The 17,925-nt window shown below is 38.4% G+C and overlaps 1 protein-coding gene and 1 pseudogene across 1 annotated transcript in view; both read right to left on the bottom strand.

Annotated features, from left to right (window-relative positions):
- Positions 1-17,925, bottom strand: part of mtor (mechanistic target of rapamycin kinase) — an 85,173-nt gene that overhangs the window by 62,309 nt on the left and 4,939 nt on the right. Inside the window, exons 8-21 of the mRNA XM_086067932.1 lie at positions 16,978-17,086; positions 14,364-14,547; positions 13,800-13,928; positions 13,289-13,533; positions 12,488-12,697; positions 12,215-12,420; positions 11,500-11,622; positions 11,292-11,375; positions 10,779-10,871; positions 10,185-10,319; positions 8,422-8,551; positions 2,771-3,021; positions 2,576-2,662; positions 113-280 (exon numbers count right to left, since the gene is read on the bottom strand). Coding sequence (XP_085924058.1) covers positions 113-280; positions 2,576-2,662; positions 2,771-3,021; positions 8,422-8,551; positions 10,185-10,319; positions 10,779-10,871; positions 11,292-11,375; positions 11,500-11,622; positions 12,215-12,420; positions 12,488-12,697; positions 13,289-13,533; positions 13,800-13,928; positions 14,364-14,547; positions 16,978-17,086 — 2,154 coding nt within the window. The remainder of the gene's footprint in view (positions 1-112; positions 281-2,575; positions 2,663-2,770; positions 3,022-8,421; positions 8,552-10,184; positions 10,320-10,778; positions 10,872-11,291; positions 11,376-11,499; positions 11,623-12,214; positions 12,421-12,487; positions 12,698-13,288; positions 13,534-13,799; positions 13,929-14,363; positions 14,548-16,977; positions 17,087-17,925) is intronic.
- On the bottom strand, positions 15,608-16,948 carry LOC147179348 (uncharacterized; annotated as a pseudogene).

Raw genomic sequence — 17,925 nt, 5'->3', positions numbered from 1 at the left:
CAACCTTAAAAAAGGAGGCTGAAGTTTTCACCAGCAGTCATTGTTTCAAGTACCGGTACTCAGTTTAAAAAAAAGACTGTTGTTTTTGTTATGAGCACAACACTGCACTTACCTTAATAGTAACACTGCGTCCAGTGCTGTTGTCATGCATGAAGACACGCAACATGTGCGGGATGAGCTGAGGCAGGTAAAGTTTAAACTCTCCACCAAGGGCTACCACAATCTGTTCTATCAGAAGGATGATCGTGTTCTGCATGGGATTGTTGGGTGTCCAGTACTCCTGCAAAACAACGTGTACTTTAGTTTACCCAGTAACAACAATAAAATAACAAAACAGTATGTTTGTTATATTGTTTGTAAATATATTAGCATGCCACTTATTAAGACATACTTCAGGCCTACATAAATTGCAAGACTATCAGAGATTATTAGACTCTTCAGATGGATTTGCACTCATTCAAGTGGCTGTTCTGATTCTTTGTACCCGTGTGGCACAATTAAAACATATAGCTAACGAGATTAAATACAATTTGAAATAAACCTCTTTCTAATGTTGATCAGAAATAAATGTGTATCTGTAAATTTGATATTTTTCTCATTTATTTATTTACTTATTATCGTTCACTTCTGTGTTGTCACTGTCCAATGTTGATGTGATTCCTGGGCATGTGTGCATTTGGGTTGTTTAAGGCATTAACTAAATGTAAATGCACATTGATATCAGATATGGGCCTCTTCAAAATATCGAACTGGACATCAAACCATCAATCACTATGTGGTACTTTTTTTTTTTTACGTGTATCATACAATCCAAAAGATGGCACAGACCAAATTATGTTTAAGTAAAAAAAAACAGAGGACTTCGTTGAAGGTTTCTCAAAAATATGAGTGACCTTATTAAATGTTATTTCAATTATGGAACATCATGTGAAAATTTTTTTATGTGCCATATATTATTCAGAGTGTGGATTCCAAAGCATTTAACCGGCTGTGGTCTAGTGTTGACGATTTGTATGGATCTGAGAAAATGGGACAAAATGTATTTCTTCTGAGTCTGGGAGGCTTTCATGTGCTGGATCCAGAAAAAAAGAGTCACAATACTAGGTGCAGCGGCCATGGGGGATGGTGGGGACATTTACTGGGAAGTAAGATGACGTTACAGTTATGCGAGGATTATGACACCATTTTAGGAATAGTTGCTAGGCATGACCGCTATGTTCCTGAGAGATGGCACGTAAAGTAACATTAACTGGTTGAGGTGTTTTTGGTCAAGTGGCCAAAGGGCAAATACTGACTTCCTGCCTTGCTTACCTTTGGCTGCTCACTACATAGCACATGAGTGCACATTTTGAATGACTATTCCAGCCACCTCATCTGGATGCAGCAGTTAGGCTGAAGGGGAAAAAAATGAATAGATTCTTTGTTTCACTCGTTTTTTATTAACTCAGTGAGACTTGAGACACAGTAGCATCGTTCTCTCAATTATTTAGCCCTAGGATTTATCATCATTGGAAAAGTGCTTTTGAAGTTGCAAGCAAGTTCCAACAAAGACAGTCATATGATATTTTGTGCCTTGCTATTTAATTATGTGCCTGACAGGTGGGTTTGTGCAAGTGCAGAGGACTCTATGGACTTAGCCATTATTCAGCATCATGTGATAAAGGTGAGTCTCATGAGTCATTGTCGGTTTTAAGGGTAAGAAAGAACTGGACATTTTGAGTGGAAAACATTCATCAGAGCCGTTAAGTGTGGCTACCAATGCTGTGTGTGAAGTGTTATTTCCAACAAATGGGAGGCTGGAAAAGCCTGAGTGGAAGGAATTTAATGACTAAACTTGATTGAACATTTGACATGATTCTTTGGGTCTTGCTTGAGTGACACTTTGTGTAATAAATTGCCGTATGATGTGCTCTGCTAGGTGACGAGGGGACCAGATGTCATTTAGATGCCCTGATAGGGTAACAAAAGATTCAAGTAGAGAACACAACCTCCACCTCGAAGGTTTATAGCTGTTTGTATAAAGAGATAGACTGTGTCATTCCTGTTTGAAATCTAGGGGTCAGGAAATACGAGAATTTGTCTCGTAAAAACTTTTGTGTCCTTCATGATGACAAAGCATCCAACTCAGATAAATAAAAATATGATTACTAAAACCATTAGTTTATAACATATATCATTCCTTACCTTAATGAATGTGCACATTACTACAAAAAAGCTATTGATGGCAAAAGGTAGCAAGCTCTTTATTACCAAGCAGCCTCTCCTATCTTTAAGACCAAAATTGTTACAATGAAAATGATAGAATGCATCCCGAAAGGTATTTCGCTCCAGGCTACTCTCTGAAAATATTTTTACAGTCGAGCCAGATGACTAATCAATAAACATGTTCCAAATGAGAGAATTTCCGAAAAACATCTGCAACCAGTGCTATTTCTTTGCTCTAAGCTTCTCTCGAGGTCTTCTCTCCTCCCATTGCTCATCTTATCCGTGACATATTAAATCATTGGAACATCCTTGGTGATCAGGAAAAGGGGGACTGTAATTAGAAGGCTGGAAAGTAAACATAATTACTCACTCTGATGAGGGTGAATATGTCATCCATGTAGGGGCGGATGTGGATCTTCACAAAGCAGACGACCATTCCCATCTGCTGAAAAAGGAACTGGAGAAACACAGGAGGAAAGAGAGTAAGACCACACCGGCTGTGTGAATATTGGTGTTATTAACTGCAAGGAAGTTGATATCATAGCCCATCTGTCGTGCTACCTACCTCTCGTATACTGGCATCACAGACACGAATCACATTGAGAAAAGTGGGCATGACCTGCGGTAAGAACTGGACACACTTGAGGCCCAGAGACTTGAAAATGAAGGTAACAGCCTGGACCACCATGGTGTGGTGGTTTGACAGCGATGGATCTCTCAAGATGCGCATCAGAGTAACAATCGCCACGGCAGGGTAAAACTCATCCAGGGGCAGGTTTCCCATATTGACCAGCATCTCACTGGTGCTGTAATCAGCTGGGATCAAGAGAAAACTACAGTCATCAACAGGATATGACGGAAATACCAGTGACGAGAACATAACATCAGGGCAGTCAAGTTGTTGCTCTAACTCAGTCAATCTGAAAAGTGTGAACCTTCGATTGTGAAGAGCAAACTGAATGGAAACTGATCTCACACCAGCACTATAATTATAACCTTGCTCTGCAAGATGAATTCTCGCGGTATTTGTGAGTTCACAAACTCCCGAGAATACATCTTGTACCGAGCCCGTTGATTTCCACCAAGCCGAACCACCAATCATAGAGCGACATTGTGTTTGGGGCGTGATATGCAGCTGTGACAAAACCAGGAAGCCAGCGCCGACGCCGGGGCAAACAAACAAACCTAACATGGACGAATTGACGCTGCAATTAATTCTGTTCTTGCAGAATTACTCACCATTGAATTGTGAACAGCGAGAGGTGCGTCGTGCATTTTTAGCTGGTAAATAAATTTGTGCTTTTTTTCTCCCCCTTCGACAAAAAGGAAGACGACATTTTCTTCCGTGGCCGTGATTGGTGAAAACAAACGCGTGCAATGCTGCATCGTCCAATCAGCTCAAAGTATTATATACTATGTCCCGCCTTTCCCGAGCAAATCACCATGGAGGCTGATATTGTGGAGAACTTCCTTGAGTGAATCACAATATCAATCTGGCTATTGCCAGGTTACTAATATAATGCTATGTGAACCATTACACTACCAATGGCTTCTCATAACGGATCAAAAAATTCCAATGGAAAAGTGAAAACACAGAATCTGGGTTTTTCCTGGGTACTACATTTTGTTATGCTTGCATAATGATAATAAAAAAATTTGATTCTTATTTTTGAAACATGGAATTATTATATGTTGAATGTAAAAAAATAAAAGCCAGTGAGTTGAATTTACAGAATACATGCACGTATTATATCAGGATTAGGGATGTTCGATACCACTTTTTCCTGACAAATACGCAACTCTTGAGTAGTCACCGCTACTGTACCAAATAGCGATACTATTAGTAAATAAAATTCCCCAGCCACAAATGACAGATGATTTTAAAGAAAGACCTATATATGCCAATAAATAATTTTTCCTCAAAATTGCATGAAGTTAATGGCAACTTTGTATTGACATCGTTTCTAATTTCTTGTCCCTGATCGTAAAATGGCCGCAGGAGAGTGCCGGTAATTGTATCGTCATCGTATTGCATTGGCACCGATCGGTAGTGATGGGAAAATGAAGCTTCATGAAGCACTTGTAATATTTTTTGACACCTCTAGATGCCACTCTTGGTTGAAAGATACAGTGGAAATGTAATAAATTTCCTTTGTACTAGCCTTTATATTTAAACCAAGAGCACCATCTAGGGGAGTCAAAAAATATCACAAGTGCTTCATGAAGCTTCATTTTCCCATCACTACCGATCGGTAGTCACCCATCATAGTCAGGATGAAACCACCTCTGCCTCAATTTGAGCCAGGAAAAACCCTGCAGATTCATACATGGCGTGATTCATGTTTTTTAAGTTGTTTAGTAGTTGTCCTTTGTAATCTGCATAGTAGTGGAGTGCACTGGATGGTGACTAATGCCTGCACCTTAGTGGTTGTGTATACTCAATACTTATAGAGGACATCCACTGCTTTTGACAAGTATACATTTTTCTACTGTCAATTATAAAAAAGTACGGGGACAAGGCAGAAAGGAGAGAGTCTATTCTGTCATTTGGCATAATAGGTTCATATATAATTATAGAACATAATATTGTGTGGGTATTGGAAGTTTTTTTTTTCTAAAATGGCTGGCAGTGAATGAGTTTTTAAGGACCTTAACTGTAAGGCTTTGGCTCCAACATAGTGGGTGAGGTTTAATGCATGAACATAAGCATAACCATGAATCAGCACTACATCCAAACTCAAAGAATTTTCCTTGTAGCAAGTAGCTATAATGCTTGATCATGAGTGACTATATCCTGTGGGTTTCTCATCTTCAAAAACCAACGTGGTAGAGTATGTGTCTGCCAAAGCAAACATAGTTACGTTTTTCTCCGACTATGAGCTTCATGAGGTAATGCCTAATCATATGGGGATATACTGTATGGTTATAATGGCTCCCTGCAGACACACAAGGCTTTGTCACGTGTTGAGTCTCTACAATGCCATTTCCATACGAGTTGTACAGCAATTGCAGAGGTAAGACTACTGTATATTAACACAACGCGTTGCAGTTCTTAATAAGAGCAAGTAGTTCTTATTTTGCCAAATACAGTACAGTAATTTTGAGAATAACATGCAGTTATTTTGGTTATAAAAAAATATGTAGATCCTAAATTTAGCTGGAGTATTACACACAAGCCTTGCAAAAATATTATCCACTTTTAAATGTTGACCTTTTGCCACATTTTAGGCTTCAAAACAAATATATTACATTAATTAGATTTTTTGTTGTTGTGAAGAATCCAAACTAATTAGGGCACAATCATAAAGTGGAACAAAATTCATCACACAAAGTGGCGACAGCTCTGAAAAAGGCTCGACTGTTGACAGCCGAAACGGTTAGCAAGGTAATATACATTTTCTTTACTCCAAAAATGTGTGTCTGATAGGGATGGGCATTGTTAAAAATCTCACGATTGGATTCTATAGGTTACCATCCTATTTTGACTATTCAAGTTGCGATTTGATTTGATTCGATTCAATATTGATTAAAATGTTTTGATATCAATTCAGTAAGAAGTAAAAACACACAAATAAGACTTCTGACATGTTTTTGTGTTGGTATTGTGTACCTTGGTTAGCACTTAGAAGGTGTGTACCACCTTATTAACTAGCTATTTTTTTCATAACACAATACGGTCAAAGATCCTTGTATATGAAGGAAGCAATTCGATTAAATTCGCGAAGTATTGCAATGCAATAATGAATCAGTATTTTTCCCACCCCTAGTGTCTGAACACAAGAAATCCTAATCCCTCAAATTACTTTGTGGATACAGAAATATTTCAATTTTTGAGCACTGATACCAGTAAATTGAGGGAGCGAAAAAATATGCGAGTACGAGGGCAATTTTTGCGGGTGCGCATACTGGAGTGCTTGTTATTCAATAACATACAATAATTGTCCCTTTGTAATAAGTTATTAGCTTGACACACTGTAATCTCGAAGTTCAAATGACAGCTGTTGGTTGAGTATTCAACCCTTTGTCATTCTAAGTAGGTTTGTGCATGTTTTATTACACAGGTGATGCTTGTAGTGTTAATGTGTCCATTTAAATGTAAATAAGTAGACAGACATTTGATACTAGACACTCGACGTCTGATATTCAGGGTCTCATTGAGCTTCTGCAATACAGCTCATCTCTCTGAAGACTCAAGACTGTAGACATAACAGACTGTCAAATAGGCCTGCAGAAAACAGAGAAAAATGTTGCTCTTGTGACTTTTATTATTCAAACCAACAACTTGTCTGCAGAAGACAGATAATGGTCTGTTTATTTAGTTCTAAAATAAGTTATCAGTGCAATTAAATGAAGTAACAGAACTGACGGAAATTATTTAGCAACTTTGAGTCATAGCAATAGCAAAAAAAGAATCACAGAGATGGGCAGAACCAATGAAAAATGTGATAAGCAAAAACGGTGCCCTAAAAACCCACACTCCACAAAATGACCCTAATAAATCTGCCAACACATTAAACCTGATCCTTCAGGTCTGGCCGGACTCCATTCAGTTTAAGACCAATCTGGTAAGAATATCACCATATTGTATTGTAAGTCAAGAAACAAGCTGGGGTGCAGACGGAGGTTTTCTACAATATATGCATGGTTACATGTAGATTCAGTGTCAAAATATATCCCATTTATCTATTTATCTAACTATAGATCCATCAAATGTATGTATTTTTGTAGATTTAAAGCCTTAAAAGTCTGTCAAAAATGAACAGTGATAGCTCTATTAGACTAAAATTGCGACAGTGGTTTATTCCAATTTTCACCCTTCCACAATAAGCATAAAAACATAATTCTAATTGTATAGGGGCAGTTTGCAATTTATATGCTTATATGTTTTGTCATATGTGTAAAGCTGTCAGTTTGAGCTGACAGCAAGAAAGTAAACCTATATACAGTACAATATATGAAGTCCCCTCCAAAAGTATTGGAATGGTAAGGTCAATTCCTTTTTGGTGTACAGTATACTGATGAAATTTGAGTTTCAGAGCAAAATATGAAAAGAAAAGTTTAGCATTCCAGCGTTTATTTCATTGCATTTACATGTAGATGTGAACCCACTAATTTGCGAGCAAAAGTATTGAAACAGACATCATCAAATTAACTTCAAGTGAATAACATTTAATATTTAGTCGCATAACCTTTTTGCTTGCAATAACTGCATTAATTTATTTGCCAAGAATTTTTTCATTATTCAAGAGCAAAAGTCGGAAATTGATTTTACCAGACTGTTGCATTCTTAATTTGAAATATTTTTCCAGACCTTTACACAGCCTTTTTTAGTTATTGTGTGTTTCTAGGGGATTATTCCTTCAGTCTCGTCTTTAGGAGGTCAAATGCATGCTCGAATCCGGTGATTAGCATGCAAAGGTATCAATTACTCTGTTCTTCATACGTGTCAATGGTAAATGCCAGCTGGTAAATCTAGTCAAACTAAAGCACCACAAACCAGAAGCTCTTTTTACTCTTCCCAAGTTTGTCTATACTCAAATGGACACGTGCGGTGTCTTGTAAATACACAGGTTGAATGAACAACACGACATCTTTCAACAATGACCATGCGCTTGTAATGTTCGATCACTCAGTCAAAACTAAAGAACCATTTTGAAAGGGAATGGCCAAAAAGTTCAGATGCTCTCACCATCTTTTAACTGACATTTTGTCAACCCAAAATACAAAAGGGGCTGATAAAGTCAATCTGAATCCCTTTCAAATGTTTTATTTGATTTATTAAATGGCTTTCCAATCCCTACAAAAAAATGTATTTTACATATTTAATGGCATTGTGGATTAAACTGCTTTTACACACATTTCTTAAATGTTCAATGTCCCGTCACAGTCTGCTTTTAAAGTGTTCATAATGCATTTAGCCATCCACAGCAGGTTTGCAATTTCAAATGCACTGTATCCTCCATGCCTCATTGAAATATATATTTTCAAATGTATATCCAAACACAATCTATTATGGCTACAAATGTCCAATGGTCAGCATGCGTATTAAAATCTGGCAGACATTGCACATTTCCAGTACGGATCAGGTAATAAGGCAGCTTTTAGACTAGTTCGTTCTTTTTAAGAAAAAAAAATATATGTTTAACTAATCAATATTCAGAGCACAATAAAAAGTGCTGCCTACGCAGAGGTTAGTCACGGTGTTTATAGGCATACCTGAATCCTGACTGGACTTAGACTCAGAGAGGCTGACTGCAGAGGCGTCTCGTGACTGGTCAATCATGCCAATGTTCACCTTGTGCTTGTACGGATCCAGAGCTCCAAGCAGACCTAGAACGCGGATGGCCTAGGAAGGGTTGACAGTAAGTCATCTCTTAAGTGGTGGAAATCTGCAATTATTAATGATTATTTTCTTAAAACAGACAATACCCATGAACAATCACGGAGCACAGACTCTAGCCGATGCTATCAAGGATTACGGGCACCTCCAATGTTTTCAGCATTTATTCCCTTGTAACTGGAAATCTAGGGTCTGAATGGTAACTTCACCTTTTTTTAGCTACATTCACAATGCAGGTCATGATGCCCAATTTAGATTTTTCGGTCACTCAATCAAAATGAAACCCGCATTGTAATGTGAATGGAACGCGTCCTAGAAATGATACATCTACGCAAGAAACACAACGAACGACAAAAAAAAGGTGGCATAGTATGGTCCTGCATGCAGTGACTCATTTCGGAATGACGGAGAGGCAAAGTTGGAGGAGGTAGACATATTTTGGGAGAAATAAGACAATGCTCTTTGATCTCCTCATTTCATGGAGATGTTTACTAAAGATGACATCATGTCATCGTCGCGTGTAACAAATGAACCATCTGTATGGATTAATTGCTACAATCACTGCAAACGTCCACTTTACGTTTCATGTGGGATTAAATCAAAATCAAACATAAAAGTAACACTAACGTGCATATATTATTGGGCTTTTGATGACGTATAGGTTGAACGTGTACGGAGCAGTATTTATACTGCAAACATATCAAATACATATCTGATTTATATCCACATATGAAAGAGGCCCGTGTCTGAACTGTACTGTTCACACATGTCGAATATGGACAAAAAAATCTGAATTGACCCACAAAAAAATACGCTAACCTAATGAAATTTAACAAAATTTAAACTAATTGCAGCTAAATGCGATAAACAGGTCAGACCCAGATAAAACTTATATAAAAATAGTAGCTACTGGCTAAACATTGATAATGTTGGTAAAATTACATTCACCAAATATTTTTAAAGCTTCACTCATAACAAAACTATCGTAAAGGCTAGCAAAAAAATATGAAAATAAAGCTTTGTTGGCAAATAATAAACTCTTTACCACGAATGAAGCAGGCTACAGTAAACATAAAATATTGGTTACTGTACATCTATAAAAACAGCATGCTAGAAACTACTGTTTAAGTGGTGTATGCTGTGGTGGTAGTTTTTCCTTGTTTTCTTTAATACTATTATTTGTATGTATTAAGAATATAGAATTCTGGTAAACACAAGACAGTTTAAAGAACAATACAACAGCTAAAGAAATACTAAAAGTATATTACTCCTCTAAAATATAAAATGACAATAATTTTAAATGAGCAATTTGTGTGGATGCTGTACTCTTGTACACTGCCAATAATGACTCACCTTCCCTGAGTCTCTCATTGCGTAACAGGTAGCAAAAACAAACAATAACCAATTACATCATTGCACAAGAGTTTCAAGTCTCAATGGAAAAGTAGGGATGCAACTTGGAGTGCTTGTATTCATGTGATGATGACTCAATGGTTGAAATCAAAATATGCAAGTCCTAATTTGTTACGCATATGTGAGCAGCAAGGCCACATTACAAGTCAATGAATTCCTGAAGCAAGCATGTGCTACTAAGCAAAGCGTGAGAAACACAAGAGGACAGAGGCATCAATGTGCATACCTCTCTCCTGATGCCCTGATTCTGTTCGGTCTTCAGGAAGTTGAGCAGCACCTCTAGAAGGGAAGGGTATTTCCGGTAGGGCTCCACTACATAGCCTGTGCTGGCCACCTGTTGGCCCAAAGTCCACAACGCCACCTGGTGGAAGGTCAGAACCAGAAATAAATGTACTGAAATAAAAATGGCATTTGGCATTTTATTTCCCACTCAATGCTAATTTGTCATTTACACTGCATTAAAAGTTACTTGTACAACAACTTCCTGCATTTAATTGACAATTAACTATGCTAAAATGTTACTTCAAATGTTACCAGTACTAACAGTAGAAATGGCTAATTACATTTCATTCTCTGAGGAAAAACTTAATTTGAAATGCAGTAGAACTGCCTCATGGAACAGATTTTGACTCATTTCCAGTGGTTCACTATTGTTCAATTAGTTTAGCTTTAAGTTCTATAAATACTCATTCAAACACTGTTTTAGTTTCAACATAAAACTGTTTGTTTTTTTTCATAATTTTTTTTACAGGAAAAAATGTTGCTGTTCCGTGCTTTTTAAAGAGAAACATAAAAACAGTACTTTAATAAATTTACATACCTGTCGTTTGGCTAATGAGGACGAGTCCTGCAACATGTCCATGATAATAGGAAAAAGCTCATCCATCCACTTCCTCATCTCCAGACCGCTCACCTATACAAGAGAACACATAGCATAAATCACATTTCTTTCTTAATATTGTCCTCTCAAATTAATTTTAAAGATTCATTCTTGCTAATTGCGCTGCACACATTTTCCTCAATTGACACTTCCTTGCTTGTGACAAATCAGTCTTACGGTATGCTTGTTTGCCTAAGACACATTACATAAAGCATGTGCAACGTATTGTTTATGTATTCTCCAGCACTGACTTCGAAAAATAAACCTTTGTCTTTCAAAATGATAGTAAGTACATATACTCAACTTTTTCTTATCTTATTTTGTACAGCAGGTAAGTGAAAATGCTATTATGGTTATGCTTTTTTTCCCAGTTTGATTTGGTTCCAGTTGGTTCCTTCTGCTGCCTACTTAGAAGAATTGTTAATGACTTGGACAGAGTGCCTCAACCCTTACCTGAGCCAATTCGCCAATGGTGGCTAGTACACTGATAACCACTCCAGGATTAGGGTCTGGGTCTTTCAATTTGAGGATTAGAGCCTGAAGAAAGCAGAAGGGATTTTTAGTGACAAAGAGAATGTATTATAGAAATTTGCTGTTTCAGAACTCTGCTTAAATGTATAGCCATATGCACCTTCACAATGGCAAATTAGCACAGTTGTACCTTGAGAATAGGTTCCATGTAGGGACGTATGAGGCGAGGGGCGTTAGACACCAGATGCCCGAGCATACGTGCACTCTGCTCTTTGTTACGGCCAACACCGCTGTGCTCCAGTTCGGTTAAAATCTGCAACACAAAATCATCAACAAAAATGCTATCTTTGTTTTTTTAAATCGGTAAACATCACTGTAAAGAATCCTGTGCTTGTGTAAGATTGTATTTTATTTTTTTTTATGTGTGAAATGTTTTTATTATTGAGAATTTGTCCTAGGAGAAGGTTTACATTTCAGGACCTTGACTGGAGTAACAAGTTATATACCGGTAGATGAATATGCTTATACGCATATCCTGTACATTTTTAACAGGATTGTACCAATTTCATTTTTTTACATATTACAGTACATATATAATACATATTGTTATAAGAAGATAATTTTGCACTCTGCTACTGTGGGTTAAGACTTTCTTGAACTAAAGATACGGTACACAAATGGCCATTTGATATATTTGTATTTACTGCCCTCTAAAGGTACTTAATAGGCATGACACAACTGATAATGAACATCATAAGGTTGATATGCATGACATTTCAGAGTATTTATAGGATTGATGTAAAGTGTATGTAACACTGAACGGTAGAACATTAAAGAATCACTTTTCTTTAATTGAGTGCCAATCTCTCAGCATTCGCACAATTTTTCTCATCAACGTCTACAACCTGAATGAGCATCTTGCGTAAGAAGGGCATGACGAAAGCCGGGTTCATGCTGCTGAGACGTCCGATTGTGCATATAGCCAGTTCTCTGATCTCAAACACTTCATCATTCAGGGCCACAAAGAGAGCCTGCAGGTTCTCTGCCTGGGCAAGATGGGCATCAAATCGCTCGTCCAGAGACGCCAGCACACAATACCGTATGTCTGGATCTGAAGAAGGATGGGGACAAATGTTAGAGTGGATGGTCATCCTTAGTGGAAGTCTGTCCGAAGTTACCTGGGTCTGTGATGCCAACCACGAGAAGTTTACTCAGCACATCTGCAACAACCTGCACAGCCGTCTGGCTCACAACATGGCCGCTGATGGGGTGTATGGAAGGGGTGAGGAGACGAGAGCAAGTGCGAGCTGCCTCCATTCGGATCTCCTTGTGCTCACTGTTTAAGAAGTGGTCAGCACAGTGTCGCACAAACTGAGTGAGGGAGTGTCCTGATAAAAGATCACAGTGAAAGGTTTATTTATCTAAATAAACCTCTTTTGTTCACCAAATGCATCAATTTCCCCCAGAAAATGGGGAAAAACTATTTTTTGTGAGAAGAAATGTATGAAGCAAAGCAGTGACTTAGACATTAATTTTGATATCATCGGTATCGCACGTTTTCAAGATCATGACACACACTTCTGCTAACTACCACGAGAAATACATGTGTGCGAATACACACATACACATTCGGTGTGTAAAATGCCTAAACCTGTCTGACTTCCAAACTGTGGCCATTGTATCCCTCATTATGGCTCATGTGTAGTCAAAATGTGTTTATCTGAAACAATACATCGCTCCTATGTGCATACTAGCATCAGTTGTGTGTCGAATTTTGACAATAAAAACAAATTTATTCCATTCATAGCATGCACTTTATATATCGAGATTTGAAAGTGATGTTTACCAAGATGTACAGTATAATTTTCCAATTGCAATAACTCAACTTTCATGGACCACCTAAAACTTTTAAGATTGCAGTCTTCAATAGGTAGGAAATACACCAACATTCTTAACTGTGTCAATGTCAAGACTCTTACCTTCAAACTCAAAGCTTCCCAGAGTGCGCAGCGCCAATGTGATGCTGCCAACATCACTGGCCTCTGGGATGTTGGTAAGGCTTGGCGATGCGAGCTGGTGAGCCAAGCCTTTGGGCATGCCTGGGTGACGTAACGGCTTGTGCATCAAAACCAGCGAGAGCATCTTCAGAAGCCCATCCTGTATGTCCTTTTTCAGCTGTGGGATCTGACGGCTCAGATCGTACAGCACCGCTGTCAGTGCAGGACTGGACAAATAGAAAATACATTGACGTTATCGTGTTGAAGAATATCATAGCCACAGCTTCTTTTTTTTATGGCCATTGTGAAAAAAGCTACAATATCCTTGAGAGCATTTATACTAGATAAAAAAACTGTCCCCCCCCCCTCCCCCAAGTACTTCAAAGCTAAATATTCTTTCACATTTCATACCTCAAAAACGCAACCATTTCAAGCACCCAGGACACATGCAGGTATATGTTGTATAGCATATTGCTTGCAGTATGTATGATACCTGAGGCCCACAGCAAGCATTGGCTCCAACAGCTCCTTGATGTCTGGTTGGATGGTGGGACCCATAGCCCTGGAAAGCATGCTGATACATGTGAACACAGTGGCGTCCACCTGTATGGACTTCTGCCTCCTGCATATGAAATATGGGAAAGAGAAATAACTTATATAAGCCACCCAACATGATGAAATGTACAATTATTCAAATATATTTATATTTTAAATTGCTTAAAAATAGGAGTGCCCAACCAGCCGATGGTGAGGGATGAGCAGAGAGAGTGATGTGATGTCTTGCAATTGTACGACACAACAACCAGAAAAAGTGCTGGTTTACGAAGTTGACACTGAAGTCAGACTGTACTGTAAACTATCACTAACCTACGCTGACGCAGTAGTAAAGTCATAATTACAGTAATTATTTGCAGGACAAAGGCCATGAATATAAAACGATCAAATGATAACAGTTTTACACGGCTGCAAAACCAAAAACTATTTCATTGCACAACTTTTGTAACCTCAAGAGGTCATATGTTAGATTACAGTGCTCACTGTAGACCCCTGTACTAACTTGTGAGCGAAGTCCTTTGGTGGTAGAGCCGCCTTTATAATCTCCAGAATCTTGGAAAGATACGGCTGTATTTCAGCTCGGACTGCCACCACCAATAAGCCCAGAGCCTGGAAGGCTGCTGTTCGCTCCTTCTCCTTCTTGAGGCTGCCCAGTAGGTAGCCCATTGTGTCTGACAGGTATTGGTCTGTAATGCACATCAATCAATCAATCAAACTTTATTTATATAGCACTTTTCATACATTAAAACACAACTCAATTTAAAAATTCATAGTACAATAAAAACATAGCCCAACCCTCCCCCAGCATCCCCATGCTCAAATACACAAACACAAATCACAACATGGTGGGGCACAGAAAAACCCTGTGAGGAAAGGCACCCTGGAGGAGCTTATCCACATGTAAATATTATATTAGTAAATCTGTGTGTTGGCTGAAATATGAACAAGCCATGACAAACCAGTGAAGCAACATTCAGTGTTTCCCACAGATTTAAAATCTACTTGGCGTGAGTGGACTCTGGTGGGGGGACTCCATTGGCGGGGTGGGGGTGTGGGGGGACAAATTTTATATGCAGTATATCTGCTCGCGACACTTTTTTTTTATGTGTATTTTTATTAAATTTTCTTGAAATCTACTTGGGTGATGGCCTATTTACTTGGGTGGCCCACTCAAGTATTGACATGGTGTGGAAAACACTGAACATTAGGTTGCAACTTGAAGTCAATCAACAGGGTTATTGGTCCGACAAAGAAAAATAATTTGAAAAAAAGTTAGGCCGAGTGTTGGAAAACATTTTCTTTTGGCACCTTTCCTCCTCAAGACAGCACCCAAGCAGACTTTGGGCAAGAGGTGGGGTACACCCTGAACTTATTGTCAGCCAAGTACATACAATATCACACAAATACCTGTGGACAATTTAGAATTTAGCTTAACCTAAACAGTGTTTCCCACCTGCTGTCAACTGAAATTGATGTTTAAGAGCCCTCGGCTCGTATTGCGAATTTCATGTGACAAAACCCAGAAAACAGATGAGCTGTGATGCTGGTAATGTGGGGAGAGTGCTCTATGACGTCAATTTCTGTCGACAGCAAGTTGCAGTCAAATGTCAAAATGTCTGCACCCTTTGATGGATGAAAACTGATGGATTAATTTTATTAATTCTTACTCCACAAACGCAATATTAATCACAATATCATGTTTACACAAGTTGGGGCATGTAACAAAACAAACCAACAAACAAAAGCTCTTTTCAATATTTTATATTTTATTTTGTGCTTTGTTATAAATTTATCAGGCCTATCATTAAAAGGTTTTTCCAAGATTTTTGACATTTGTGGTAATATTGAAATGGGTCTGTAATTGCCAAATTCGTATGAATCTCCCCCTTTATAAATGGGGACAACTTTAGCAATGTTCATCTCATTTGGGAACATCCCAGTAATAAATGAGATGTTGCATATGTGAGTTAGGGGCTGTAGAATTTCGCTTATTTTAAGCTTGATTAGTTTCATATCAATGAATTTAGTCAGTGGTAGATTTGGCTGCGCATTTTGCAACCAGGTGTCTTATCTCAGTGTCCTTGACTGGTTCCAGAAACATTGAGTGTAAGTTCCATACTTGAGTGTTATCAAACTGAGCTGTGGGGATATTTTTTGCCAGGTCAGGACCAATAGATACAAAAAAATTGTTATTTGCGAATTCTTCCTTACTACTTTCATCGAAAAAACAATACTCAAATTGATCATCCAGATTCCGATGTGATGAGAGTATGGAATCAGTTGATTGGGCCATGTTTAATTTTCACAAGCCACCAGGACTTCCACGCTTTTGATTACCCTGGTTTTCATTATCTTGTGTTTTGATGAGGATCTTGCAGTTTGCGGTCCAGGTCCCCACAATTTTTCCAGCTTTCTTCAGTTGATGTGCCTTTCTTGCTATTTCAGCATTCTTTTTGATCAGGTTTTCATTAAAAAAAAAAAAAGAAAGAAAACCTTTGAGGGGAGGCCCCTGTTTAAGGAGTGCAATCTTGCTCTTCCTGTCGGTGAGCTTCATGAGGACCATTGGTGGTTTGCTCCCTCCAGATGGAAGCGGGTAGTACTGTTGAATGTGCTGCGATTCCACTGTTATTCCCAATTCTTGCAGTTTGGCAATCACCTGTTGTTTAACAGTTTCGTTGTCAGGATTCAGATCAGAATCCTCCTCACTTCTTCAGGCCACAGCTTGTGATGATGAGATCATTGGTGCGTGCATTTTGATCAAGCTCTTTTGCCAGTTTCTCCAAGTCTGCAATGCGCCGATCTGTGTCTTTTATCGCCTTCACTTGTTCCTGATTCTCAATCCGCAGCTGTTGGATTTCCTTCAGAAGGTCTTGGTTTTGGTTTTGGATCAATTCCAGCATCTGCTTACTCATTTTGGATATGGTACTCTCCAATTTTTGAATAGAAGACTTTAAGACGTTTTGTCTGCTCTTTTCCCACTAGGCTTGTTGAAAAATAACAATGGAGTTATTGTTTTCAGCTGGCGCCACGGGAGTGAACTCGCGGCGCACTAAAATGCGTCCTACCTCGATCAGAGTCAGGAAGCATTGTCAAATTTAAATAAGAATTCGACCCACCAGTAAAAGTATGCGGCTGAAAGGCACCAAGTCGTGGCAGCAGATTTAGTGTGGTCATCTGAATGAGGGGATTCTTACTGGTTCTGTATTTTAGCACCCATCGACACACCTGGGGGAAAACACACAAAGACGGATTATATTAACAATTTATGTGGCAATGCCAACAGTTTCCACCAAAAATGAAAAGATTGTCCTTATTAACAACAGCGCCCAGAGAATCCATACAACTGTGAAAGGCTTTGGCTATTTTAACAGTATTGACATTTTCCCTTATGTCCTAATATCCAATTACTTACACAACCAACATGAGTGTACATTCATGATGTCCATACAACCCAATAAATAATTGGGTTCATTGTACATAAAGTAGTTTACTAGATGCTTAAAAATTGTTCCGATATATTACTTGATGTATTTTATTTATTTAGCTAACCGCTAGCAGGCCGTACCACAGGCCACTAATGACAATGTATTGCAATAGCATTTGTCATTATGTGTGTTGACCACAATTTTTATTACTGTGTTAAGTAGAAGAGAGGAACTGGAGTCGTGTGAGCCAGGAGCTAGTGAATGCTTTTGGCAGACATAAGGGGGCGCGTTTGGAAATTCACGCTTTTTTTAAATGTATTTCACAAAAACAATTTACAAACTCTCAATGGGAGATAACATCTAGAAGGGAAACAAAAAATTGTATTAAAAATTTTAAAAAGAAAGATGAAACAGTTCTACCAGCCACTATGTACATTCTCACATATCAAAACATAAAAACTTTAAGACCTCATCCCAAAGCAATTGATACTCCGTATTCAAGTCCTTCAAGGTTGACAAGAAAGCAAAATGTGATTGCAATTCAAATTTTAAACAAAACAATGGATGGCTTTCGGAAATTCACGCTGACACCCATCAACAAGGACACCTGACGACACATCCGTCAAACGGCAAACTAGC

Source organism: Leptonotus elevatus, chromosome 2 (assembly GCF_054856555.1).
Source record: "Leptonotus elevatus isolate MCC_2025b chromosome 2, RoL_Lele_1.0, whole genome shotgun sequence".
Taxonomy (NCBI): domain Eukaryota; kingdom Metazoa; phylum Chordata; class Actinopteri; order Syngnathiformes; family Syngnathidae; genus Leptonotus; species Leptonotus elevatus.
The sequence above is the reverse complement of the archived record's forward strand: the minus strand, read 5'-3'. Positions and strand labels throughout refer to the sequence as shown.